Source organism: Gossypium hirsutum, chromosome D11 (assembly GCF_007990345.1).
Source record: "Gossypium hirsutum isolate 1008001.06 chromosome D11, Gossypium_hirsutum_v2.1, whole genome shotgun sequence".
NCBI classification, from domain to species: domain Eukaryota; kingdom Viridiplantae; phylum Streptophyta; class Magnoliopsida; order Malvales; family Malvaceae; genus Gossypium; species Gossypium hirsutum.
The window spans coordinates 67,173,541-67,199,508 of record NC_053447.1 but is presented as its reverse complement, the minus strand read 5'-3'; the positions used below and the strand labels follow the sequence as shown (position 1 = coordinate 67,199,508).

At 33.6% G+C, this 25,968-nt stretch overlaps 3 protein-coding genes across 4 annotated transcripts; 1 reads left to right on the top strand and 2 right to left on the bottom strand.

The window, feature by feature from the left end:
* Positions 1–2,021: 2,021 nt before the first annotated feature.
* On the bottom strand, positions 2,022–5,707 carry LOC107930917 (serine/threonine-protein phosphatase PP1 isozyme 9). Of its 2 annotated transcripts, XM_041104941.1 has the most exons (5): positions 5,333–5,707; positions 3,716–3,915; positions 3,356–3,598; positions 2,568–2,750; positions 2,022–2,370 (listed from the first exon to the last, which is right to left on the bottom strand). In XM_041104941.1, exons 1-5 carry the CDS (start codon positions 5,520–5,522, stop codon positions 2,347–2,349), a joined length of 840 nt encoding a protein of 279 aa, XP_040960875.1. In that variant the 5' UTR covers positions 5,523–5,707; the 3' UTR covers positions 2,022–2,346. The 2 variants fall into 2 exon arrangements, with proteins under 2 accessions (XP_040960875.1, XP_016718166.1); XM_016862677.2 differs by having other exon boundaries at positions 3,356–3,915.
* A 3,449-nt stretch (positions 5,708–9,156) lies between these two features.
* On the bottom strand, positions 9,157–14,980 carry LOC107930905 (trichohyalin). The gene is made up of 2 exons (XM_016862667.2): positions 10,206–14,980; positions 9,157–10,131 (listed from the first exon to the last, which is right to left on the bottom strand). Exons 1-2 carry the CDS (start codon positions 14,857–14,859, stop codon positions 9,401–9,403), a joined length of 5,385 nt encoding a protein of 1,794 aa, XP_016718156.2. The 5' UTR covers positions 14,860–14,980; the 3' UTR covers positions 9,157–9,400.
* A 5,151-nt stretch (positions 14,981–20,131) lies between these two features.
* Positions 20,132–23,032, top strand: LOC107930918 (receptor-like protein EIX2). The gene has a single exon (XM_016862678.2). It carries the CDS (start codon positions 20,132–20,134, stop codon positions 23,030–23,032), a length of 2,901 nt encoding a protein of 966 aa, XP_016718167.2.
* The last annotated feature ends 2,936 nt before the right edge of the window (positions 23,033–25,968 follow it).

Sequence of the window (25,968 nt, the reverse complement as noted above, 5' to 3'; positions counted from 1 at the left end):
TTCTCCCTTTGGTAAATGATAATATTTTGAACTTTTTGTCCGATTGGTGGACTTTAGGAGGGTAAATATGTCCTTTTAATGGATTTGTACCATTTTCCACAATGAATAATGGATGCCAATTAAAATCATCATTATAATTTGTGTTTGAGTTGGGTAATTCTCCCTTCATTTACAGATTAATATTTAGTTCTGTATTTATTTGGGACAAATCTATATATGATTTTTTCATTTGATCCAATTCCCACAAATTATTAATACAATTATTGATATGATATCATTTTATATTTATATATTACATACGCAAATAATTATATTTATTTAATATAAAAATAATTTGATGTATTTATTTCTTTAAATATATATAATTAAATCAAAATAAAATTTCGAACCACAAAAAAACATCTTTTGTATAATTGCAACAAATCAAAGTTCATGTATCAAATTACAGATTGAATCAAAGTTTACGTATAATTTTAAAATTTATCTTGTTTTTATATATTTAGGACATAAATCATTATTATTAGTTTTTGTGTGAACCTGATCATTTCAAATATAGTAAAAGTATAGAGACTTCAAGCATATTTTTGTTGATATCATTAAGCACAAGTTTTAAATTTGTCACTATTGTTTTAATTTCATTAGAGTTTATTTCGCCGTTTATTAAGATTATTGAGGGCGAGTATCTGTTTTCGAATATCTCACTTTCTCAACAATAGAAGTATTGTTCCTAAGCTACTTATGCTTGATTCTAGTATTGTGTTTTTGTCTCTTCAGTCCGAGCAGAGCCTAAAAAGGTTTATGGGGTTTGGCAGGAGTGCCTAGATTCCACCAAGGAAATTATAACTTGGTTCATGGGGTTTCATCGTTTTGGCCTTAGTGTGGTTCGACTTCATGCTCCTAAAAAGTATCAGTGAGTAAGAACACTATCGCTTGGTTAGCTTCAGAGTAGAAAGACAAAAACTCAAAATTATAACCGAGCATAAATGTTCCAAAAGCAATACCTTTACCGTTGATGAAGTGAGACACTCCAAAGTGGATACTTGCCTTTAACAATGGATTCTTAAATCAGTTGATAATTGGATATATGAAGTTGTTAACGTGGATGAAATGTTTTGTTTAGGTAGCAAAGAGTCGTATCAGTTTCGGAGAAGATCGATATCAGATGCCTCCGAGAAGGCCGGGGTGGTTGGAGCAAGGGGTCCTCATCCTCCATAGGACGTGTGGGATGTGAGCCCTCTCGCCTGCAAATGAACCTCGAAGCTGGGTTTGCCTTTTTCTCTTTTTGGATATATTTTTAATGTGTCAATGGTGTTCAGAATCTGTAAATTAATATAATATACATATGTGTGTATGTACATACGTAGAGCATTTTGCTACATGTATGTGGAGAGCTGTAATTCATGTTTTTTTCTTCTTCAAACTTGTTGGAACTAGTGTTGTTTTTCCTACTCATGAAAATGTTGCTGGAACTAGTGTTGCAATTAAGATAGGCTAGCCTTAGCCTTGAGAAAGGGAATATATAGGCAAGCCTGATGAGCTGAGCGTTAACCTTGAGGGAGTGAGTTATGAGACAAGCCGTTTTCTTGAAGAGGCTACGGGGATAGACGAGCCTAATCAGGCGAGCGTTGGCCTAGAAGAAGGGAATGTGATGGATGAGCTTGATGAGACAAGCTTTAGGATAGTTAAACCTAATGAGGCTAGCTTTTAGTTTTGAAGAATGGAATGTGACGAGGGACTTGTTGGAAGGGTTTATCCACTCTCGACTCTTGACACTTCACAGATTTCTCTCAAACGAATCCGCCATTCATTAACAAAACCACGCTCTATTTAAACATAATTTGTATTTTCTATTCTTGTATTTTTTTTCATGTCATAATCATGTTTAAGATTCATATAACATTAGACAAATCAACAATTTGTGTATCCAAATTTTTAAATCAACAATTTGTGTGTACAAATTTTTAACATATTTTATATATTTATATCCAGCATTACCAGAAAATAATTCATCTAACAGCCAATTAGTAATTCATTCAATATTGGAACACCATTTTTGAGACACATATTTATCATTTAGCCTATAAATTAACCCACTGAAGAACATTTTGAGTTCCCGGGCAATTCAATAAAAAAAAATTCCTAAAAAGAGACAGAAAAAAAAAGTTAAATAGTCGACGTACAGATACAAGGAAGATTAAATAATCAGAAAATAAAAAAAAATCAATCTCATTTAAGGTTTCCTTGTTCAGTCCATTTGGTGTACAGGAAACTGAAAGTGTTCCGATCGAGCTTGTCGGTATTTCGTATTTGTGCTGAACAACGACACCACCCCCGGAAACTGCTTCATCAGGTCGTGCCGATCTTCTGTGGCTGTTAACATAGAAAGTTCAAATTGTTAGAAGTTGGAGTTCGATTCGAAATTCAAAGTTCAAAATTTGATCTGAATTCAATTCAAGATAAAAAAATTGAAAGGTCAGTCACTTAATAAAATATGAGACTTGATTATTTGTGCTCAACTCGACAATGATGGAGCCGAATTTGAGTTCGAAAACCGATTGTGTGCATACCTTCTTTAGAGGAACCTTATTTCCGCCTGGTGCTGCTGGTTTCAATATCTCAAAGGAGCAAACAAGAGCTTCGTCAATACTCAATAGAGCGCCAGCATTGTCAAAGTCTCCACCATAGTTTGGGGCCGAAAATATTGTTACTAATTTCCTATTAGCAAAAAACTCATATCCATCCTCCACAACCTGCATTTCAAAAACTTTAGATTAATCTGAACCCGAAAAATTTTAACTGACACTATTTTCTTAATAGTATATGTAGACGTAAGTATGGGGATATGACCCTCCAAATGCATTGAAAAACTTAGGAAAATGTTCAATATACCCATATAAAGAATGTATCTATATCCAATATTCACACTCGAGTTCAAGTAACAGAGGTTAACTTAATTAATTTATTCGATAAGTTCTAAGAGGTGACATCCAATAAATTTGGATTTTGAATCTCAATATACGCAGTTTCTTCCTTTGTCCCTTTGTCTTGGAGCTGTTACCACCTTTAAAACTTGGTCTATAAGGAAATTGGCTTACTTGGTCTAAAAGTTAACTTAGATCCATTAAAATTGAAATTCGAACTCCAAACTTATTGGATGTCACCTCTTAAAACTGATTGTATAAACCAACTGATCTTATAGCATTCTTTGTGCCAAATAAGGAAACTGGCTTACTTGATCTATAAGCTAGCTTAGACCAATATGATGCTGAAATTCAAATCTTAATATTTGCAATCCCTTCCTTTATCCTCAAGCCATTAGAACCTTCTTTACAACGAAAAGAAAGAAATCACTTACTTGATGACCCCGGCAAATGAGGTCAAGGTCATTCTTCTCCAAAAACTTGGCAACAACATCGGCTCCAAAGGTGCATGAAATGCCTCGATCACTGTCAGCCCAACCCTCGACGTTGGGATTAGGATCGGACCAAAGAAGATCACAGAGAAGTCCACCGTCGGGCACTTCGGTCGGCCTCTCGATTTCCTTGATCTGATTCACATTTTCCAAATCAGGAGACAACCCTCCATGCATACAAAGTACCTTCTCATCAATGAGTGCAGCCACAGGCAAATTGTTAAAGCAGTTGGTAAAAAGTTTCCAAAGACTAACGTTAAATCTCCTTTTACACTCATCATAAAACCCATAAATCCGATTCACCTTTGCATCTTCATGGTTCCCTCTCAAGAGAAAAATCCTGTCGGGATATCTTATTTTATAGGCTAAAAGCAAACATATTGTCTCCAAACTTTGCTTGCCTCGATCCACATAGTCCCCAAGGAACAAATAGTTCGCATCCGGGGGATACCCACCGTATTCGAATACCCTCAACAGATCTTGGTATTGTCCATGTATATCACCTATAGATATGACTTACAATATTAGAAATTTCCATTGGTAAAAATAATTCATCTCAATTCTTACATTGTTAAGAGTTTCCCACATTATTAGAACTGCCAAGATATAGGGTTAATTTCACCGTATACTCTCTCGAGCTATGGTTTATATCAGTAAAAAGACCTCTCAAGTTTCTCTCAATTTCAAAATTAAGAAAATTAAAAAAATTGGAGCAATTTAATCTTTGTCAATTTTGAAATTGAGCAATTAAGGACAATTAATCACGGTGTTAATGTCTTTCAACAATTGTGTATAATTTTGATTGGTATAATAAAAAATTTATCCCTCAATGTTTACATATATATTTTTTAATTTGGTCTTGATTCTAAAAAAATCAATAAGTTTAACCTCAACATTTACACATTTACAAAATCATTGTGGGCAAATTTTTTTAAATCATGATCAAATTGATAGAATGTGTAAATTATGAGAGCTAAATTTGTTATTATACCAGTCAAATTTATGTAAGATTGACAAAAAACATTAACGTTGTGATTAATTGTCCTTAGTTGCTCAATTTCGAAATTGACAGGGATTAAATTGCTCCATTTTTTTTGACAAGGACCAATTTGCTCAATATCGAAATTGAGAGAGACTGGAGAAGTCTTTTTACCGTTTACATGGATTTGACAACATTCTAATTGAGTCTTCAAAGTATCAATATCGTATCAAACAGATCTTTCTTTCAACCTAGCCATTAGCTTAGGCGTCAAATGCCTCAAATTTGATTTCCAAACACATGAATCAAATTATAAACGCAAGTATACTTGCTACCTGAATAGCTTGATCTAACGTGTTAAGAAAGATTGATATTATTTGTTTCTTTAACATGTTAGATTCAAGTTGTCCATGTGGTATGTACACGTGTTTATAGTTTGATTCATGTGTTTTAAACATGTTCCACTTAAGATCTAAATTGATATTTAACACATAAATTGACGCTAAGCTAAAGGAAAAACTTGATTCATACAATACTGATATATTGAGTACTCAATTTAAAATATTTTGAAGTTCAAGAATCAATTTAAAATTTTAACTATAATTTGAGTATCCTTTTAGAAGACCAACCCAAAAATTATATAAACACTAGCATCCAAAAATTAATAATTTAATTCTTTTTTTTTATCTCACACAGCATAAAATTCTAGGAAAAAAAAAGGACTCAATTGCTAGATAATCAACATTCTCAAACTTTTTCAACCAAATTGAATGGAAACAAAACTTGGCATAGAAACCATAAAAATTTAAGTTCCCCAACATTGGGATTCTTATCCAATTCCCATAAACCATACAATTCAAATGAGAAAACAAAAATAAACCCAAATTTTGGCTTAAAAATGGATGCATTTTGAATAGTAAAATAGAGAGAAGAAAGCAAACCACAGATTCTAATGGGAGCTTTAATCTGAAGCAGATTAGGCTCAGAAATGAAGATTTGACGAGCATTAATACAAAGTTGACGGATCTCTCCTTCAGAAAGTTGGACCTGTTTGCCTCCTTTCCCTTCCAATAACCTTCGTATTATATCATCCAACACTGCTTGATCCATCATTCCCTCCATGGTCATCATCACCCCTTATTTTTTTTCTTTTTCCTTCAATAATTCACCACCAAAACAAAAAAAATTTCTTGTTTAATTCTTACAATTAATAGATGAGAAAAAATGGGTTTTCGATGATGAATCGGAAGGCGTTGAAACTATTAAGATTGAGAGAGATGGAGAGGAAAAAAAGGGTAAAAAAATGAGGATCAAAAGAACCAATCTTTACAAAAAAAGGGAGATATAAAAAGGATTAAAGAAGATAAAAGACATTTTAGAGTAATTCATGGAAGGTCGTTGTTTTCATTTTCTCTCTCTATGTTCTTTTTTAATATTTATTTTAGTAAATATTTATTTTTATTTTAATGTATGCCAAGAAAAGATTGAAAATGGCCAATACCATTAGTTTGAAACATTCAAACTTCGTAGGGCATATTTGGGGTTATCAGATGGAAAATATATATTGGGATAAAAATATTAAATTTGAAAAAAAATTAAATAAAAATATAATATCTGTTTAAAAAAATGATATATATATTTTAACAATTTAATCTTTCCTTGAACACATGCAATTTTAGGTGGAGTTATTATTAGATAAGCCAATTTGCTTGCATGTTTGTGATATGGTAAAGCATGATTGTTTGAATCGAATTGGATTGGATTGACCAGTTTGATTAGAATTTAGTTGAGGTATCGATTCAGATAAATGCTTCATACTAGTTGAGTCATGAATTCGTATAGACTAGTTGAATAAAGTTAAAAAACTAGTTGAACCGATAGTTGAATTGGTTTTTATTTTTTAATGATTTATTTAATCGAACCATCTGAACCGATTGGATCGACGAACTGGTGTCTAACCAATTCAACCACCAAAACAACCAATCTGATTCTAAAAACCTTGTAATAGAGTAGTAGAGTATCATTTATATGAGTAAGCTTAATATTAAGGTATTAGGTTCTAAAGGCGAAGATAAAACTTTCTATCGATAATTAGAGTTAGAATTCAAGCAGCTACTTGCATTGCTATGGTATGTCAAATTTATATTATAAAATCATTTATAACACTTCATTATTATTGAGAGATTGAAATATTGAAATGTTTATATATTACAATAATCATAATTTTTTTTATATATATTTGTATGAGTTGTGATGAATGGAATTGTTCTTTTTGGTATATAATTATAGGTATTCTCGTCTATTTTATGGTTTGAGTCTAGTTTTGTTTGGGTCAGATATGGGATCAGGTAAAACCCTCTTAATAATGACGACTCTAAAATTCAAACTCAATCCAAATATCCGAAGAAAATTTAGCAGCTCTATTATATAAAGAAATGGTGGGATTCAAATCCAAACTCCCATTGCAACAAAGAGCCAAGCCCAATATGAAGAATTAAATGTATAGGCTTCAAGGAAAATTAACCAACTATCGAATGGATCTTAATGATGATGGTTTAATCATACATGTGATTAATGTAAATAGAAAAAAAATTCAGAGTGAGTAAATATTTAGAAAGGATTTTAAAAATTACGAAAATTGAGTAGTAAATTATTTAGAAATATAATATTTTTTATTATTTCTTAAATTTATATTATTTTTAATATATAATTTCTCAATTATATTATTTTAATTCCTAAATTCATTATATTTTAAACGATAATATAAATTAATCTAATGTATTTTAATTATTAAATTCAATAATATGCTTTTTAATGTTATTTTAAATTAAATATATATTTTTATAGAACTTACAAATACAATTATAATTGTAATTACAAATAATACACTTGACCAAAAAAAATTGTATGAAATTGTGATTTCATGTCATCTCTATCCCTTTCCAATAGAAGAATGACAAATCAAAAATTTTTTCTCTTGATTTTCAACTTTTTCCTCCTCAAAAAATTTAAATTCAACTAAAAATATTAAAAATTAGGAGGAAAAATCTAATATGTTAATACCTGTCAGACTATGCCTACTAACAAAAAGGTACCGAACCCTTTTGGTAAAGGGTGCAATACCTATCAAGCAAAGCCTTTGTTTGGTATTTTTCACTACTTAGGTACAAACCCTTAATGATGAGGTACTGCACCCTCCCAGTTGAGGTGCAATACTCATGGCTCAACAATCAAATTTTGAAGAAAGGTACTAGACCCCAAAGGCTATTGTTACCTATACTCTTGCAACTACATTTAATGTCCAAATTAATTCTTCTAACAACTCCAAATCACCCCCAACAGCCATAGATGTCTACATACTCATTCATTGATATAAATACAAGTTAAAGACACATTAGAATATTCAAGTATAGAAATCAAGAGAAAACCCTCCAATTCTTTATTTCTTCATTTTCTCTTGTACATATCTCTTAGGTGTTAATTGTTAGGTATTTTTATCATTCTCAATTTCATTCTTTGAGAGAGAGCTAACACTTGTAAATGCACCTTTGAGAGGTCTTCGTTGTTTACATCTTTTCTTTGTATTGAAGGAGCTACTTAAGGTTTTTAAGTTATAAACCTATAAAACCTTATGTTATTCATAAAGGATTATAGTTGAGTCTTGTAAAAATTAGAGGGTTCTAGTTAAGCCATAAAAACTAAAAAATTTTTTTATCTTAGTCTTTTAAAAAAAAGATAAGGATTGAAAAGATTATACATTTTCCTTGAAAGGTAACAATTCAAGTATAGTAAATTAGAAAAATCCTTGGTTGAGGTATACCAAGATAGTGAAAGTAAGCAATTAGGGTCGAACTACTATAAATTGGATTGTCCAAACTTTTCTTTCCTTTCCTCATCATTTAGAAAAATTATGCAAAGAATCTCAAAATCCCAATTCATCTCTCTGGGTATTTTTGGGCCTAACATCATCTTTTTTCATTCTTTTAAAACTAACCCTTAATGTCACAAAGAAAAGAAAAACTGAAAAAAAAAACAAACAAAAGATCAACTTACACAATGTGTAAATATGAGGGTTAAATGTTTTTTAGAATTAAGACTAAATTGACATACTTTATAAATGTTGAGGGTTAAAGTTGTTATTATGCCAATTTTAAAAACTATCATCGTTAGCCAACTAGTGACAAAAAAAATTGAATAATACTGGTGACTATTTTATAATTTTTTATAGTTAGTGATCAAAAAAGAAATTTACTATTAATTGAGTGACTACCAGCGACTTTACTCATTTAAAAATATAGTAAAATTAAAAAAAGAAAAGGAAATTGAGGTTTTTGGCATTTGCGATGCATGGTAGGAGAATTTGGCATTTACAAAATGTTTTTTTATCATACATCCTCAAAGCATACGTCAAATTCTATATTGATCCTTAAAATTCAGAATGTTCCTATTGAACCCTCAAACTAATGTATCATATCAATCAAGTCCTTCCTTTAATCTATCCATAAGTTTCGATATTAAATGGCAGTTTTATTCAAACGTGGTTCCCTTTTTAAACACATTTGAACTTACAGAATGGTCTAATTGAAACAATACTTTAACTTAAGGATTCAATCAGGATATTTTGAAGTTTAGTAACCAATTTAAAATTGTACTCATAGTTTGAGAACCTCTTGTGTAATTAACCGTTAGAAAAATAATGAACCTAGTAGAATAAAACAACAAAAACATAAAAAATAATTAAAAATATGATATAAACACGATACAATAGGGAAAAAAAATTAAAATTCAATGGTGACACAATAGCATATATATACACACACATTGCTGCTTGTCTAGAAAATATGTATGTAATAAACAGACCTAGGAACCATTGAAAGAGACAATGGATGTATGAACAAGATATACCTGATATCTTGGAGAGCTAAAACAAAACAAAACAAAACAAAAAAATGGTATATTCAAAATGTTGTAAGAATCTAACTTAGCTTTTTCAATTATCAGCTGTCGAATCAGATCGAACTTTTCATAGTATATCCCTCGTTAGAAATGTTGGAGAACCCAGATGTATAAGGCACTCCTTTAGGCTTTATCCAATCGTCACCGAAGAAGAACCTTGCCGGAGTGAATCCAAGTGCTGTCATCGGCGAAAGTTTCTTAATCGCCGGCCATGAAACACGGTGGGTCGTGGCGGAACCAGGTCCATGGTTGTTGTATTCGGAGTAATAGCTTGTGGTTAAGCCCCAGTAACCATCCCAAACTGCCCACCCTTCATGTTTAACCAAGTCGTCGATGAAAGTCTCCATTATTATCGTCCTCGAGAAGTTGCCCCATGGACGACCGAGGAAGGTCGGGTGTTCGATTTTAAAAGGAACCAGTTCATCATCGGCGACGATCGTCGAGTTTTGAATGACGATACCCGTTGGTTGACGTTCATCGGATCTGCCTTGTGCGGTGATTACGTTTTGTTGCCCTTTTAATGGCTTACGGACCACGAATTTGCAGTTTTGGAAAACGGCCGCCGCATCGCCGAAGACGAAATCAATGGTACCGGAGATGGTGCAGTCGCGGTAAAATTGGCGTTTGCTGTGAACGTAAAGTGTATATTGGTAGCCATCGATGGAGCAATTGTACAAGACAGCGAAATCGGACATCACCATTAAAGCAACAGCTTGGAGCTTGATGGCACCAGCAGTGTTTTCGAACCCAATGTTTTTGGCAAAGAAGAAATCGCCATTAACGGCTGCATAACAAATGAATTAATAAGAAAAAAACTAAGAAAGAAAGGAAGAAGAACATTTGGGTTGTTGATCATACCGACGGTGGCGGTGTTGAAAGTATTGATGCCATCCGCGGCGTTAAGGTGACCGGTGATTCGGGTTTTCTCTTTCCCATCTCCGATTAGGGCAACGTTAGTCATGTTGTAACTGAATATGAGATTTTCCTCGTAAGTTCCTTCCTTGATGTATATGACAAAGTGCTTTTGAGCATTGAGGGGGATACAGCTCATTGCGTCCTTAATGGTATTGAAGTTTCCACTCCCATCCTTGGCCACAACAATGTTGGGTCTCAAGTTGGATTGATCATTCCCTATGATCCTATGCTTCCGGGGATCATTCTTTACCATGTAAGACCAATCTGCATGTTCAAGAATATGCGGTTCTTTTTCTTGGAGTACATGTCGTTTATCGAGCAATTCTGGTGGTTCTTTGTGTCGAAAACCAGGGGACTGTTTTCCTTGGAGTAGATGTTGTTTATCTAGAATTTCTGATGGCTCTTCATGTCCAGCAACAGGGGGCTCCTTTTCTTGGAGTAGACGTTGTTTATCTAGCATTTCTGACGGTCCTTCATGTCCAGCAACAGTGGACTCCTTTTCTTGGAGTAGACGGAGATTATCTAGCCCTTTCGACGGCTCTTCATGTCCAACAATAGGGTGCTCAACTTCTTGGAGTCGACGTCGTTTATCTAGCATTTCCGACGGCTCTTCATGTCCAGAAACATGGAGCCCATTTTCTCGGAGTCGATGCCGTTTATCTAGCATTTCCGAGGGCTCTTCATGTCCAGCAACATGAAGCTCATTTTCTAGCATTTTCGAGGGCTCTTCATGTCTAACAACATGGAGCTTATTTTTTTGGAGTCGACGTCGTTTATCTAGCATTTCAAAGAGTTCTCTATGTCTAGCAACACGGAGCTCAATTTCTTGGAGTCTAAGTCTTTTATCTAGCATTTCCGAGGGCTCTTCGTGTCCATGAACATTTTCTTGGAGTCGACGTCGTTTATCTAGCATTTCCGAGGGCTCTTCATGTCCATCAACATGGAGCTCATTTTCTTGGAGTCGATGTCTTTTATCTAGCATTTTTGAGGGCTCTCTGTGTCCATCAACATTTTCCTCGAGTTGACGCCTTTTATCTAGCATTTCCAAGGGCTCTTCGTGTCCATCAATATGTTCTTTGAGTCGACGCCGTTTATCTAGCATTTCTGAGGGCTCTTCATGTCCATCAACTTGGAGTTCTTTCTCTTGGAGTCGACGTATTTTATCTAGCTTTTTTGAGAGCCCTTCGTGTCCATCGATATGTTCTTTGAGTCGACGTCGTTTATCTAGCATTTCTGAGGGTTCTTCATGTCCATCAACTTGGAGTTTTTTCTCTTGGAGTTGACGTCTTTTATCTAGCATTTGCCAAGGCTCTTCGTGTCCATCGATATGTTCTTTGAGTTGATGTCGTTTATCTAGCATTTCTGAGGGCTCTTCATGTCCATCAACTTGGAGTTCTTTCTCTTGGAGTCGACATCGTTTATCTAGCATTCCTGAGGGCTCTTGATGTCCATCGATATGTTCTTTGAGTCGACGCCGTTTATCTAGCATTTCTGAGGGCTCTTCATGTCCATCAACTTGGAGTTCTTTCTCTTGGAGTCGACGTCTTTTATCTAGCATTTTCGAGGGCTGTTTGTGTCTATCGACATGTTCTTTGAGTTGACGTTGTTTATCTAGCATTTCTAAGGGCTCTTTATGTCCATCAACTTGGAGCTCATTTTCTAGGAGTTGACGTCTTTTATCTAGCATTTCCGAGGACTTTTCATGTCCATCGATATGTTCTTTGAGTCGACGCCGTTTATCTAGCATTTCTGAGGGCTGTTCATGTCCATCAACTTGGAGTTCTTTCTCTTGGAGTAGACGTCTTTTATCTAGCATTTTCGAGGGCTCTTTGTGTCCATCAATATGTTCTTTGAGTCGACACTGTTTATCTAGCATTTTTGAGGGCTCTTCATGTCCATCAACTTGGAGCTCATTTTCTAGGAGTCGACGTCTTTTATCTAGCATTTCCGAGGGCTCTTCATGTCCATCAACTTGGAGTTCTTTCTCTTGGAGTCGACGTCTTTTATCTAGCATTTCTGAGGGCTCTTTGTGTCCATCAACATGATCTTGGAGTCGATGCCGTTTATCTAACATTTCTAAGGGCTGTTCATGTCGATCAACTTGGAGCTTATTTTCTAGGAGTCGACGTCGTTTATCTAGCATTTCCGATGGCTCTTCATGTCCGGAAACATGGAGTTTGTTTTCTTGGAGTCGACTTCGTTCATCTAGCTCATTTCCAGCAACATGGAGCTCATTTTCTTGGAGTTGACGCTGTTGATCTAGTATTTCTGAGGGCTCTTCATGTCCATCAACATGGAGCTTATTTTCTTGGAGTCGACGTCGTTTATCTAGCATTTCCGAGGGATCTTCGTATCCATCGATATGTTCTTTGAGTCGACGCCGTTTATCTAGCATTTCTGAGGGCTCTTCATGTCCATCAACTTGGAGTTCTTTCTCTTGGAGTCGACGTCTTTTATCTAGCATTTCCCAAGGTTCTTTGTGTCCATCTATATGTTCTTTGAGTCGACGCCGTTTATCTAGCATTTCTGAGGGCTCTTCATGTCCATCAACTTGGAGTTCTTTCTGTTGGAGTTGACGTCTTTTATCTAGCATTTTCGAGGGCTCTTCCTGTCCATCGATATGTTCTTTGAGTCGACGTCGTTTATCTAGCATTTCTGAGGGCTCTTCATGTCCATCAACTTGGAGTTCTTTCTCTTGGAGTCGACGCCTTTTATCTAGCATTTCTGGGGGCTCTTCGTGTCCATTGACATGTTCTTGGAGTCGACGCTGTTTATCTAGCATTTTTGAGGGCTCTTCATGTCCATCAACTTGGAGCTCATTTTCTAGGAGTCGACGTCTTTTATCTAGCATTTCTGGGGGCTCTTCGTGTCCATCGATATGTTCTTGGAGTCGGTGCCGTTTATCTAGCATTTCTAAGGGTTCTTCATGTCCATCTTGGAGTCGACGTCTTTTATCTAGCATTTCTGAGGGCTCTTGGTGTCCATCAACTTGGAGTTCTTTATCTTGGAGTCGTCCTCTTTTATTTAGCATTTTCGAGGGCTCTTCATGTCCATTGACATGGTCTTGGAGTCGATGCCATTTATCTAGCATTTCTACGGGCTGTTCATGTCCATCAACTTGGAGCTCATTTTCTAGGAGTCGACGTCGTTTATCTAGCATTTCCGATGGCTCTTCATGCCCGGAAACACGGAGTTTGTTTTCTTGGAGTCGACTTCGTTTATCTAGCTCATTTCCAGCAACATGGAGCTCATTTTCTTGGAGTTGACTCTGTTGATCTAGTATTTCCGAGGGCTCTTCATGTCCATCAACATGGAGCTCATTTTCTTGGAGTCGACGTCGTTTATCTAGCACTTCCGATGGTTCTTCATGTCCGGCAACATGGAGCTCATTTTCTTTGTTTCGACCTTGTTCATCTAGCATTTCCGACGGTTCTTCATCTCCAGGAACATGTGGCTCTTTTCCTTGCAGGAGAGGTAGTTGATCTAGCATTTCTGACGGTTCTTTGTGTCCAGCGACAGGTGGCTCTTTTTCTTGGAGTAGAGATCGTTTATTTAGCATTTCAGACGGTTCTTCATGTCCAGCAACAGGCGGCTCTTTTTCTTGAAGAAAACGACGATTCTCTATCATGGAAGACCAATCTATATGCCCAAGAAGAGGGGGTTCCTTTTCTTGGAGTAGACGATGTTTCCGAGAAATCTCATCTAACATGGAAGACCGATCAGCACGGTCGAGAACAGGAGGCTCTTTTTCTTGGAGTAAACGACGTTCCAATGGATTATTTTCATCTAACATGGTAAACCAATTGGCGTGACCAAGAACATATGCTTCTTTCTCTTTGATTAAATGATGTTTCCAAGGATTCTTATCCATCATGGAAGGCCAATAGGAATGGCCAAGGACATGCATTTCTCTTTCCTCAAGCAACCGACGACTTATACCTTGAAGTTCCAATTGATTAAATGCATCAGACAACTCACCCACTATCGCCAGCCCGATCCTGCTGAGCTTCATCGACATATTTAACACCTTCTCCATCTTCCCTCCGGTGACCGTCATCGTGTTCTGGAATCCATCTAAACACGTCTGTTGATTTGTAATGGTAGCACTCAACCAAATCTTCAAATCCCCATAGATCTTATTAAAAACCACCGCATCCAACTCATTAATCTTGGTAATTGACTTTTGAAACTCATATATAGAAAAAGTCAACAGATTCTTACAATTTTCCAAAGCCATTTTAGACTTTGGATCTTGCTCAACCTCTCTCAAAGTAGCCGAATTGTCAGCAGCTTGAGTGGCAAAATTTACCCCGGCCTTGAATGCTGCTTGCATAAGCTCTTTAACATCTGTTGAATTGCCAGCCTCTTTACGAAGTTGCTCTTCACATGTTTGCTTGAAATCAGTGGGTTGACAAATGGATTTGATTGCCTTCAATGAATCAGATATTTGATAATTTTTCTTGGTATTGGTGGATTCTTTTTTGGAGCTCTTTTCGGTAAACCCAATCGACACAGTAACCACTATGCCCACCAAGATCACAGAACAAACAGCAATGATTATGATTCTTTTCTTTTGTCCATTATCTGTAAGTGCCATTTTGTTTCAATGTATAACATATATGCAAGTAAGAAGCAAATTTTCAATGTATTTCAAAGGGAAAGTGATGAGAAAAAAAATTCCCAATTTCTTTTTGTTGATTGTAAGCTGAAAAGAAAAGGGGGGGGGGGGGCTTCTTCCTGTTAGGCAACAAGAGCTGCCTAGTGTGATTAAAAGGAACACCAAATTGAATTGCCTATCTCCTTTGAAGCCAAAATTTGCCTATTTTGGAATTGTAGGGTAATGAGCTAATTTAAGTTAAAATAGAAAGTAAACTTTGAATGCTTTTAGTTATTTTTAGGTATAAAGATGAGGTTTGGAAGAAGAGATGGAGAGAATTAAACGAGAGAAATTAGGAAAGAAGAGGTCGCAACTTTAGAAATTAAGGTTTATTCAGAACATTTTAACACTTAATTTAGCTGATTGATATAATTGAAAAGATGTTTTGATTGATTTTGAATCGCTTGTATTAATACTCAGACTGCATTTTGTCATTTTTAATTTAAAAATGTGTAAATTAATTCTTAGATATACCTTTTACGTCATTGTATAATAGAAAGATCAATTTAAATTTACCTTTTTTTATCTAATGCAAATAGATTAATTTGATTTTTTTGCAAAGGAATAAAGACCTTTATAGTACTTTTACCATTTTAGATGCATGTAATTGAAAAGCGAAATTGATTTTAGTCTAACTTTTGAAACTAATAACTCATTTTAAACCAAGAATAGTAGCCCAAATACTTAATATATATACTTTAATATTTAACACTTTGTTTTAAATTTAAGTACAATCTTTCAACATTTATGTAAATACAATTTTAATAATTTATTATCATATATATTGATAACTCATTTTAGTATAGTTTGCATGGTATTTTAGGAGTTAATTTTAGCATTTAGATTAGTTTTTTATTGCATTTTATAGTTTTTTAAAATTAATTATACTTTATTTGAATTTTGCTTGTTTTTATCATTTTGAGAATTAGTTCAAGTTTACTTGCTATTTTCCTTTCTATATTGCACGACTCAGATGAAGAATTGAAGACTTGGAGCGTGGAGCGCAAAGTAGTGAAGAGAAATCTTCACTCACCGGATTTAATTCAATGCGATGGAGCATGCTCCTCAATTCAAAAATTGCCACAACAAGTGATCCGCTCCATAATTTCTGCGTTTGGTGGAGTGACGTGATTAAAAACCCTAAAAGCAAAGAGTGATTGGATTTAAGAGAAAAGAAATGAGAAAAAGAGAAAGAAATCACTTGAAGGCTAAAGAAAAACTCTTTTACACCAAGGGAAACTTTAAGCTTGTAAAGACAAGAAGAAGAAAAATATCTAGAGCGCTAGGCATAAAATTTCAACTATTTTTGCTCTAGATTATTTCTTCTGTTTTTTTTTTTTAACTTTTTGTTGATGCAAGTTTGTTTTGAATCTTTGTGTGGTTTTCCCAACTCAATATGAACCAAACTCTATTTTCTTGGAACAATGATGAATCATATTACTTAGTTATTAATTTATTTTCTCTTCGTTTGTTTTTATCTTTACTAATTACTTATTCAGTTATGTGCTTATTTAATTAACTTGTCTAATCACCAAGTTGCATTAATTTGATAGTCTTGATTTGTCTTGGAAGAGAAAATTAAGATTTAGATCTAGACTGGATAGATTAGAATTAACTATAGTAGCTTGACGAACGAGTTAATTTGTGGCTAGGATAAGAATATACTTGACGCATAATCAACCCAATAGGCTTGTTCTTAGTGACTTTTCTCAACTTGCATAGCATACGAATATAGCTAATAGGAAAAGGTCTAGTTAATGCCATTAAATCTTGGGTTAGTAATTACATATATTGAAAAATTCAGTCTTTAAAATTGATTGTGAAACTTATAATTTTTCATTGTTCTAGCTTAATAAAATATTCACAATTCTCTTAGTTTAATTTTAATAGCAATTATTTATTTTCTTGATCTGGATTAGATGAAATTGAATAGTTGGTACTCTGCAACTTAGAATTTGGTTCTGGTGAGAACAATATCTTCCTATGATCACTTTATTGCTTGATTCGGCACAAACACTTGCGTAATAAATTTTCAATAATGAAGTTTTTGGCGCTATTTTTGGGACAAAAATTTTAAGTTATATTTTTTTCTAATATTAATTATATTCATCAGTAATGTGAGATTTTTTTTATGTATTTGTTTATTTATGATTAGGTGCAAAAAGATTGATGTGAAGTCATGTCTTATTATGATTATCATTGGTCATTTGAAAATTCTAGGCGAATGAACTATGCATCTAGGCAATCCTATAGTACTTGGAACTAACCCCATGACCCTTACAATGCATTTAGGCAAGACCCTTATACTAATTTTTATTCTTAACCTCATTATTCTTGTAATTCTACCTTTGAACCTCATGATTTACACTTTTCTAGCTTTTGTCCTAATGATTAGGTTTCTAGTTATACCTTAGCACAAGAATCAAAACCACCTAGGCGAAAGATTACCCTTGAACTTCGAAAAGAACTTTTAGCAAGAATCTCTATACCACAGAATTTAGATGAAGAGCTTGTGGAAGTCACTAGTGTTAATGATATTGAAACAGAAGAGGTCTTTGGAGAAGTAAAACTTGATTCTTTTAAGGTTGAAAACATGATTGAGATCCATAATGAAGAGGTTCAAGTCGAACAAGTGATCTTAGATAACATTAGTCTTGAACCTCTTAGAGTTGATACAGTGAATGTAGTAAAGGAAGAAGAGGTTTTAACAGAAAAAGTGGTGCAAGTAGACAATTATCATGTTGAGTCTGAATTTATTGACTTTTTATTTGCTCCAAATAACATTGAATTTAGTGATAAAGAGAAGTTGTTGGATGTCCTACCAACAACATTTAGTTCCAACACTTGTTTTAGATCATGTAATGTATGCATCCACACAACTTTTATACAATCCTGAGCTCACACTTTTCCGAAATTAAACACGAGTTAGAGGGTAGTCGATTAATGGTTTGAAATGATCATGACCGTTTATATTTATAAATTCTATCAATTTAATGTTTAAACACATAAATAAATATAAATATAATTATGAAAAGTATAATATATAATATTATTTATATATATTATCAATGCAAAATTTGTAAGCCACCTTAATGAATGCGAAATTAATAGGCACGATATTGGGAATGATTGAAGCTTCTGCAAACTTCTTTGTTGCCAACGTGGCGACTCTAGCTTTCTCAGCATCAGGAATTACCGAACCGTTAACATTAATTTCCTCAAAATCACGTTCGTTAGCAAGCTTCGTAATCGCTCAGTGGCGGAATCTGAAATTTTTTTGGGTCAAAATTAAATTGTATAGTTTTACGATAGTAAAAATGTAATTTTATTATTTTAATAGTCTACATCTTTATAATTTTTAAATGATTAAATCAAATTTTCATCATTTTTAGATGACAAAGTGCATTTTTATTATTATTAATTTTTTTATTTTATAAATTATAAAAAGTCTAAATTAAAATTTGACCATTTTAGTGGACCTAATCTTAGGTATCCGCTACACTCAGCCACTGTTAATGACACTAATCTCTTAAAGTTAAAGAATTTAATTGAAGTCTAAATTTTTACAAGTTAAATTTTAGGTATAGTTTTTAGTAGAATCTGCCATCATTAATTGTGTTTTTTGGCCACTAATGTTGCTTTTGCTTCTTCCTTTTCCGTTCTCTGATTACTGAAGGCACAAGTCACTAATCTAATAATATTGTTTAGCATCATGTTATTTGGATTCGAGTGTGATTATTAGATACGAAGTAGGAGTTGATACAAAATAATATAAATAATATTATATTTTATACTTTTTCATAATATATAATAATCATTTAATTGCATTTATATTTAATTATATGTGCTTGATAGAATTTGTAGATGTAGAGAGTTAAATTTATTGAATTATTTAGAGTTAAGATCAAATTAATAGAATGCGTAAGTATTGAAAACTAAATGTCTTATTATACTAGATAGAAACAAGTCACGTTATCACTTCCGTTAACCATTTAATGGATAGTGACAAAAATAGAAACGATCTAAAACGTAAATGACAAAATTGAAAATTTTTATAGTTTGGTGACCAAAATAGAAACACGCTAATAGTTAGGTGACTAATTGTATAGTTTACCCTTTTATTTAATTGTTGTTACTTTAACCCACTTTTGATAAAATATACTATTAATGTATTTTTACATTTTCAATAATTTTTATTATTAAAAAGTATTTGAATTAATCCACGAGGCATGAATTGCTCACATTTACATTTGAAAAATAACTTTTATATTAACTCAAGATTGTGAAGGATGTAAAATTTGCAAATTTTCTATTACATTATAGGCATAAACTGAAGTGTATTCATATATTTTTTTTGTGAAGATGTAAAATTTGCAAAAATTGTGAAGTTGAAAAATTTGTAAACTTTCCTCCTTACAAAAATTTTAGATTAAATTATACAATTAGTCCCCATATATTTTTAGTTTTGAGAGATTTAATTTTTTTCTTTTATGTTCTTAACTTTTTTTTTTAATTTCAAACAAAGGAAAGTTAAATGAACCTAAAAGAAAAAAAAATTAAATTGCTCATAACGAAAAAAATATGGGGACTAATTTTATAATTTAACTCAAAATTTTTGTTTGAAATGATAATTTAACATGTCACATCAGCTTCCCGTTACATCATTAACGGCAATTAACTGTTTAGTGACTAAAATGTTATAGCACGATAGCATAAGTGACTAAAATGTAACATTTCAAACATAAATGACTAAAATGTAACTTAAGGTAAACAAAAGTGACTATTTTGATGGTTGACCATAAAAAAAAGCTAATTTATTGACTTTCCATGTATATAATTATATGGCAATCGACTTTCCTTAGATCAAAAAATAAATTTCCTTCCCATCTCCGAACCCATCGATCTCTTCCCTTCCTGTAGAACTTTCAAAGCAAGACTATAATTTTGTTTTATTTTGTTAAATTATGTATTGATGTGAGATGTAAGATAAAATAATGTTAATGTTTTAACTTACTCTATATCAGTCCAGCACTATGGATTTGTAATTTCATTTTGTATAAACTAAGGCTTATATTTGACTGCAAATTTCTGATAGACTATTATCAATTAAATACATTTTGTGGAAATTTAGAAGAAACTTCTTTCTGCTTCATGTATGGGCACAATATTTTTGTTTTACTAAGCTTACTCTATATATTTGGAGTTGCAAGCAATGGTTGGTACCATTGCAACCATGAAAAGTGTTACAATTACCTTATTCCCATTTCTTCTTGTCATTGTAGCTATCTGTTTTAGCTTTTGTGATGCCACTTCCGATGTGCTTTGTATTGAAAGTGAGAGAAAAGCCCTTCTGAAGTTTAAGAATGATCTCGTTGACCCTTCAAACAGGTTGTCTTCTTGGGTTGAAGATGGGGATTGCTGTAAATGGCTCGGTGTCGTGTGCCATAACACAACAGGTCACATCAACCAACTGCACTTGGCTGCTCCTCTTTCAGTGCCCCATTTTGATGCATCAGTTGCTGAATGGGAAACTTACCATACATCAAAGAACAATTCCACGCTAAGAGGGAAGATAAATTCTTCATTACTGGAGTTGAAGCATCTCAGTTCCCTGGACTTGAGCAATAACAATTTCCGTAGCAACATCCCGAAGTTTTTGGGTATGCTGGGGAGTTTAACATATCTTAACCTCTCTCATGCACAATTCCAGGGAGGAATTCCTCATAACCTTGGGAATCTCTCAAAGTTGCAGTATCTTGATCTTGGAGGTAATGATCTCAAACCAAGAAGTCTTCAATGGGTTTCTGGACTTTCTTCCTTGCAGTACCTTGATTTGAGTGATGCGGATCTTCGTAAAGCAACGGATTGGCTGCAGGTAACATTCGAACATTCTTCATTGTTAGAGTTGCATTTGTCAGCTTGCAGTTTGGAAGATGATCCATTCCCGATCAGTGTCAATTCTACAAAATCACTGGTTATTCTTGATCTTTCTGAGAACAACTTTTCATCAGTACCTATGTCGATATTTTTTCTTCATGGTCTTGTGTCCATTGATCTTAGTGGCAATTCGTTGGAAGGCCCAATTCCGGATTACTTTAGGAACATCTCATTTCTTGAAGTTCTTGATCTTAGTAGGAACTCACTCAATTCATCCACACCCAACTCCCTGTTTAGTTTAAGTCATCTTCAATTCCTTAATCTTTCGAGCAATGAAATTGATCAAGACATATCAGAAATCCTTCTGAGTCTGTCTAGATGTTGTTTGGATTGCTTAGAGTCATTGGATATGGCACATAACCATCTTTTTGGCCATTTAATTGATCAACTTGGGCACTTTAAAAACCTAGCTCACTTGTCGCTTGCTGGAAACAATATTTCTGGTCCCATTCCATTGTCCATAGGGGAGTTATCATCTTTGAAGTTCTTTGATGTTTCAGAAAATCAATTAAATGGTAATTTTCCTCTATGTTTTGGACAACTGGAAAGTTTGGAGACTGTAAATTTGGGGTTTAACCTATTGGAAGGAGTTGTATCAGAAACCCATTTTTCTAATCTCACCAGATTGACAACTCTAGAGGCATCACAGAACAGGCTGAGATTTGAACCAAAATCAAGCTGGATTCCCCCGTTTCAATGTCGAATTATCAAATTGAGTCAATGGCATCTTGGCCCAAAGTTTCCCCGATGGTTGAAATTCCAAAAGAATTTGTCTGTTTTAGATATCTCCGAAGCAGGAATTTCAGATATATTGCCCACTTGGCTTTTAAACTTGTCCACTCAATTTGAATATGTAAATCTTTCATGTAATCAACTTACTGGAGGGATTTCATACTTGCACGTGAGAGAAATTGTTGACTTGAGATCAAACCGATTCACAGGCCCTTTGCCAAGAGTATTCCCAACTTTACAACATTTAATTTTGTCAAATAATTCATTTTCAGGTCCGCTTTTTGAATTAGTTTGTAATTCATATAGAGAGGGACCGATGGAATGTCTTGCCATTGAAAGAAATCTTCTCTCTGGAGAAATCCCTGATTGCTGGAATCATTGGCGAGGTTTGGGTTACTTAAATTTGGAAGACAACAATTTGACTGGGAAAATCCCACCTTCTTTAGGACGTTTAAATCTTTTAGTGCTAAGCCTTCGTAACAATGGCATGTTTGGAGAATTACCATCTACGTTGCAACTTTCTACTAGTTTGATTATGCTTGATCTCAGTGACAATCATTTCAGTGGGAGTGTACCAGCATGGATTGGGGACAAACTCTCAAAACTTGAGATGCTAAGCCTTCGATCGAATAACTTTAACGGACACATTCCTCAAAAAATTTGTCAACTTCAATCTCTTAGGATCTTGGACCTTGGCGATAACAACATTTCAGGAGCTATTCCGAAATGCTTTAGTAATTTGAGTGCAATGGCTAACAAAGGCAACCAAAAATCCTATATGTTTCAGTGGTCGAGTATCAGTACTAATAATTTCTTTTATTTAAGAGCATTCTTAGTGCTGAAAGGACGACAGTATGTATACAGTACCACACTAGGTCTTGTTACGAGCATGTGCCTTTCAACTAATAGACTCATAGGAGAGATCCCAAAAGAACTTGGAAGTCTCGTGGAGCTACGGTCATTGAATCTATCAAGGAATCTCCTAATAGGAAATATACCGGACGAAATTGGCAACATAAAATTGGAATCTCTTGATTTGTCGATGAATCAATTGAATGGTGAAATCCCTTCAAGTTTCTCCAATTTGAATTTCTTAAATTGCTTCAATGTCTCCTACAACAACTTGACAGGGCGAATCCCAACAAGTACTCAACTTCAAAGCTTTGAAAACTTATCTTACATGAGCAATCATCTTTGCGGACCTCCTCTCTCTAAAGATTGCAGCACAAACAGTACTCCAACTGATGTTGCAAATAATGGAAGCAGAAGTGAAGGAAGTAACGTGTATTGGCTTTATGTCAGCATAGTTATTGGCTTTGTAATGGGATTTTGGGGTGTAGTGGCTCCCTTGTTTTTCATCAGGTCTTGGAGGAATGCATACTATCAAAAGTTGGACCATGTTGGTCGAAAGCTGTATATGTCTTGGGCTACACCGGGTAGGTAATTTGATGGGAAAAGAAACATGTATAATTAAGTTTTGTGTGTTTTTTTATATAGGACTCAGATCTCAAATCTATTAAATGCCATATTTTAAAAAAGATTACATGAATCGATTAATCTGAACTACTCAGTGCTTGATTCATGTTTTCTCTTTTGCAAATTAAGAAACATGTATGGTTGTGTTTAATTGTATGTAAATAGTGAAAATGTTGTTGGGTTAAAGAGTGCAATAACGAATATGAGTAAGATTTGATTAAGTTTGAAAATTAAAACGAATACGACATTTATTCCCATAGAAATGGAACAACATTTGACGCTGCAAGAGAAGGGGGACAACTTCATTCATTTCTGCAACAATGACTCCTTCAACTCTTTTATTCAACTTTATCAAATTTTCTAATGTAATACTTTTAAAGTGTCCAAAATTTTTAAAAGAGATATACCCAAACACCCTTAGAGGCTTTACAAAAAATTGAAGGCCACCATTAAAATTTACATAATTTTTACTAGCCTATCAGCATCTTTGTTGAGTTCTCTAGAAACAAGATGAACTGACTAATACATCATTTTAGCCAATAACAATCAGATTCTTCTGACCAAAGTGGAATTCGTACTCTTTGTAAAACTGCTCTGTAAAATTTATACTGTGACTGAAAATTACCTTTAAAAACCCCATCAATCATAAGCCAACAACTATTAAATTTATTGACAAATTAAGTGAAGCATAATCGACTCAACTATTAAACTAATTGACAATTTCAAGTCTTTTAAGCAACCAAAAGAAACAAAGATTAAAAGAAAAGAACGGAAAAATAAACTCAAAACTTCAAAAAAGATAATATTTATTAATGAAAATGGTATGAAAGGTATTAAATTAAAAAGATATTAGTGATGGTTTTTCTTCTTTGCTTACTGTATATAATGAACAAAATATTAACAAGTAAACGGAGCCTGACGTGGGAGTGAGAGTTACTCCATAGACATTGTTGACTTGAGGAATTTTAAAAAAATAAATTCAATTGGATGATTGAAATTCATATTAGAGTGTAACTAATACTTCAATAACCTTCATAATCATATGAAAATTAAATGTCATATGAGCACACAAATATATAAATATTACCCAGAATTCACAATATAAACATTTTAAAAAATAAATTCAAGGTGTATATATAGACCAAATATTTCAAAGCATGGAAATATTCAACGGACTATAAAATAATTCTTGTGGAAAATTCAAGTTGGAAATTTGGGGTCTTGGAATTATTTTAGTTTTTTTATACAATATTTAACACTATTTATAACTTATTTCCAATCCTTAAATAATTAAGACTTAATTGACTTTTTTTATTTTAAAATTATTTACGAAGGTGAGAGATTAAATAATATAATATGACAGTAAAATGAAATACAGACGGACTGTAACATATGATGCCGCATCAATGTTTGACGTCCTGCGTAAACACTTAAAAGACTAAATGATAAAAGTCTGAGAGCTAAATAAAGCGCAACAAAATAGAAAAAGCTAAATTGAGTTTTTACCATAATATCTATCTGAATCAATATTCATTCTCAACAATTTACTTAATTTTAATAAATTATACATCAAAATTTGATTTGATTTAACCAAAATATAAATTTAACAAAAAGATAATCTCATTCAAATTTTATTTGTGGATGTGACATAAAATACTAAATAATATCATACCAACAATGGAAAGTTTGAAGCCTAATTTACTCTACATAAAAGATTGGAGGCCAAATTGACTAAAGACATAAAAGTCGAGGGTTAAATATGTTATTATGCCTTATCTACAGAACATCAAAATAAGTATTTAACATCACAAATTTAACAAAGACTCGTTCGTTTAGTGTAGCTAAATTAATTTACCTATTTTCGTAAAAGGCTCAAAATGTAATCCGAGATTTAGTTTAGCAACTGCTAAATACTTTACCTATAGTACTCTTGTGTGTCTAGTACTAATTTTATTTTAAAATGTTTTCATTTTTGTTTTTGTTTTGCCTAAAATCAGGCTTTTCTATCATGCCCATCACTAGGGAAAAAAAATAAATTTTACTAAATGAGAGGCCAGCATGATTTTTTTGAATTCCTCACAAAATTTCCTAGAAAAACATAAATTTAACAAGATATGCTAGATTTGTAAATTGTTGAAGTTAATCAGCTGCACAAAAGTTAGTAAAAATTCACCCTATTGCACTCTTTAACCCAACAACATCTTCATATTGGAATACAGTTAAACACAATCATACATTATCAAAACATACTTTCAATAATTTATACAAGCTTGAAATGACGTTTATTGTTGCAAAAGGAAAAACACCAATCATGTACTGAGTACTAAATCTAAACTCATAATTAGACATGTTTTTTTCTGCCATCAAACTACATTCCTATAGTAGCTCCAAACACATACAGCTTTCGACCAACATGGTTCAACTTTTGATAGTATGCATACCTCCAAGACTCGATGAAAAACAAGGGAGCCACTACACCCCAAAATCTCATTACAAAGCCAATAACTATGCTGATATAAAGCCAATTCACTTTACTTCCTTCATCGCTACCTCCATTATTCGTAATATCAGTTGAACAACCTTTTGTGTTGCAGTTCTTAGTGAGAGGAGGTCCACAAAGATGATTGTCCACGTAAGACAAGTTTTCAAAGCTTTGAAGTTGAATGCTTGTTGGGATTTGTCCCGTCAAGTTGTTGTAGGAGACATTGAAGTGATTCAAGAAATTCAAATTGGAGAAACTTGGAAGGATTTCACCATTAAATTGATTCAACAACAAATCAAGAGATTCTATTAACTCTATGTTGCCAATGTTTTCTGGTATATTGCCTATTAAGAGATACCCCGGCAAATTTAACGATCGTAGCCTAACAATGGGTTCTGATCATATTAGCTCTTTTTGATACA

Excerpts from the sequence above, each read along its gene's own strand:
- LOC107930918 (XM_016862678.2), top strand. The coding sequence starts at position 20,132 with ATGGTTGGTACCATTGCAACCATGAAAAGTGTTACAATTACCTTATTC.
- LOC107930905 (XM_016862667.2), bottom strand. The coding sequence starts at position 14,859 with ATGGCACTTACAGATAATGGACAAAAGAAAAGAATCATAATCATTGCT. Across the intron at positions 10,132-10,205 it reads TTTCAACACCGCCACCGTCG|CCGTTAATGGCGATTTCTTC; the intron begins GTATGATCAACA and ends TTTGTTATGCAG.
- LOC107930917 (XM_016862677.2), bottom strand. The coding sequence starts at position 5,522 with ATGATGACCATGGAGGGAATGATGGATCAAGCAGTGTTGGATGATATA. Across the intron at positions 3,916-5,332 it reads AGCTCCCATTAGAATCTGTG|GTGATATACATGGACAATAC; the intron begins GTTTGCTTTCTT and ends TCATATCTATAG. Across the intron at positions 2,751-3,355 it reads TCATTTGCCGGGGTCATCAA|GTTGTGGAGGATGGATATGA; the intron begins GTAAGTGATTTC and ends TTTGAAATGCAG.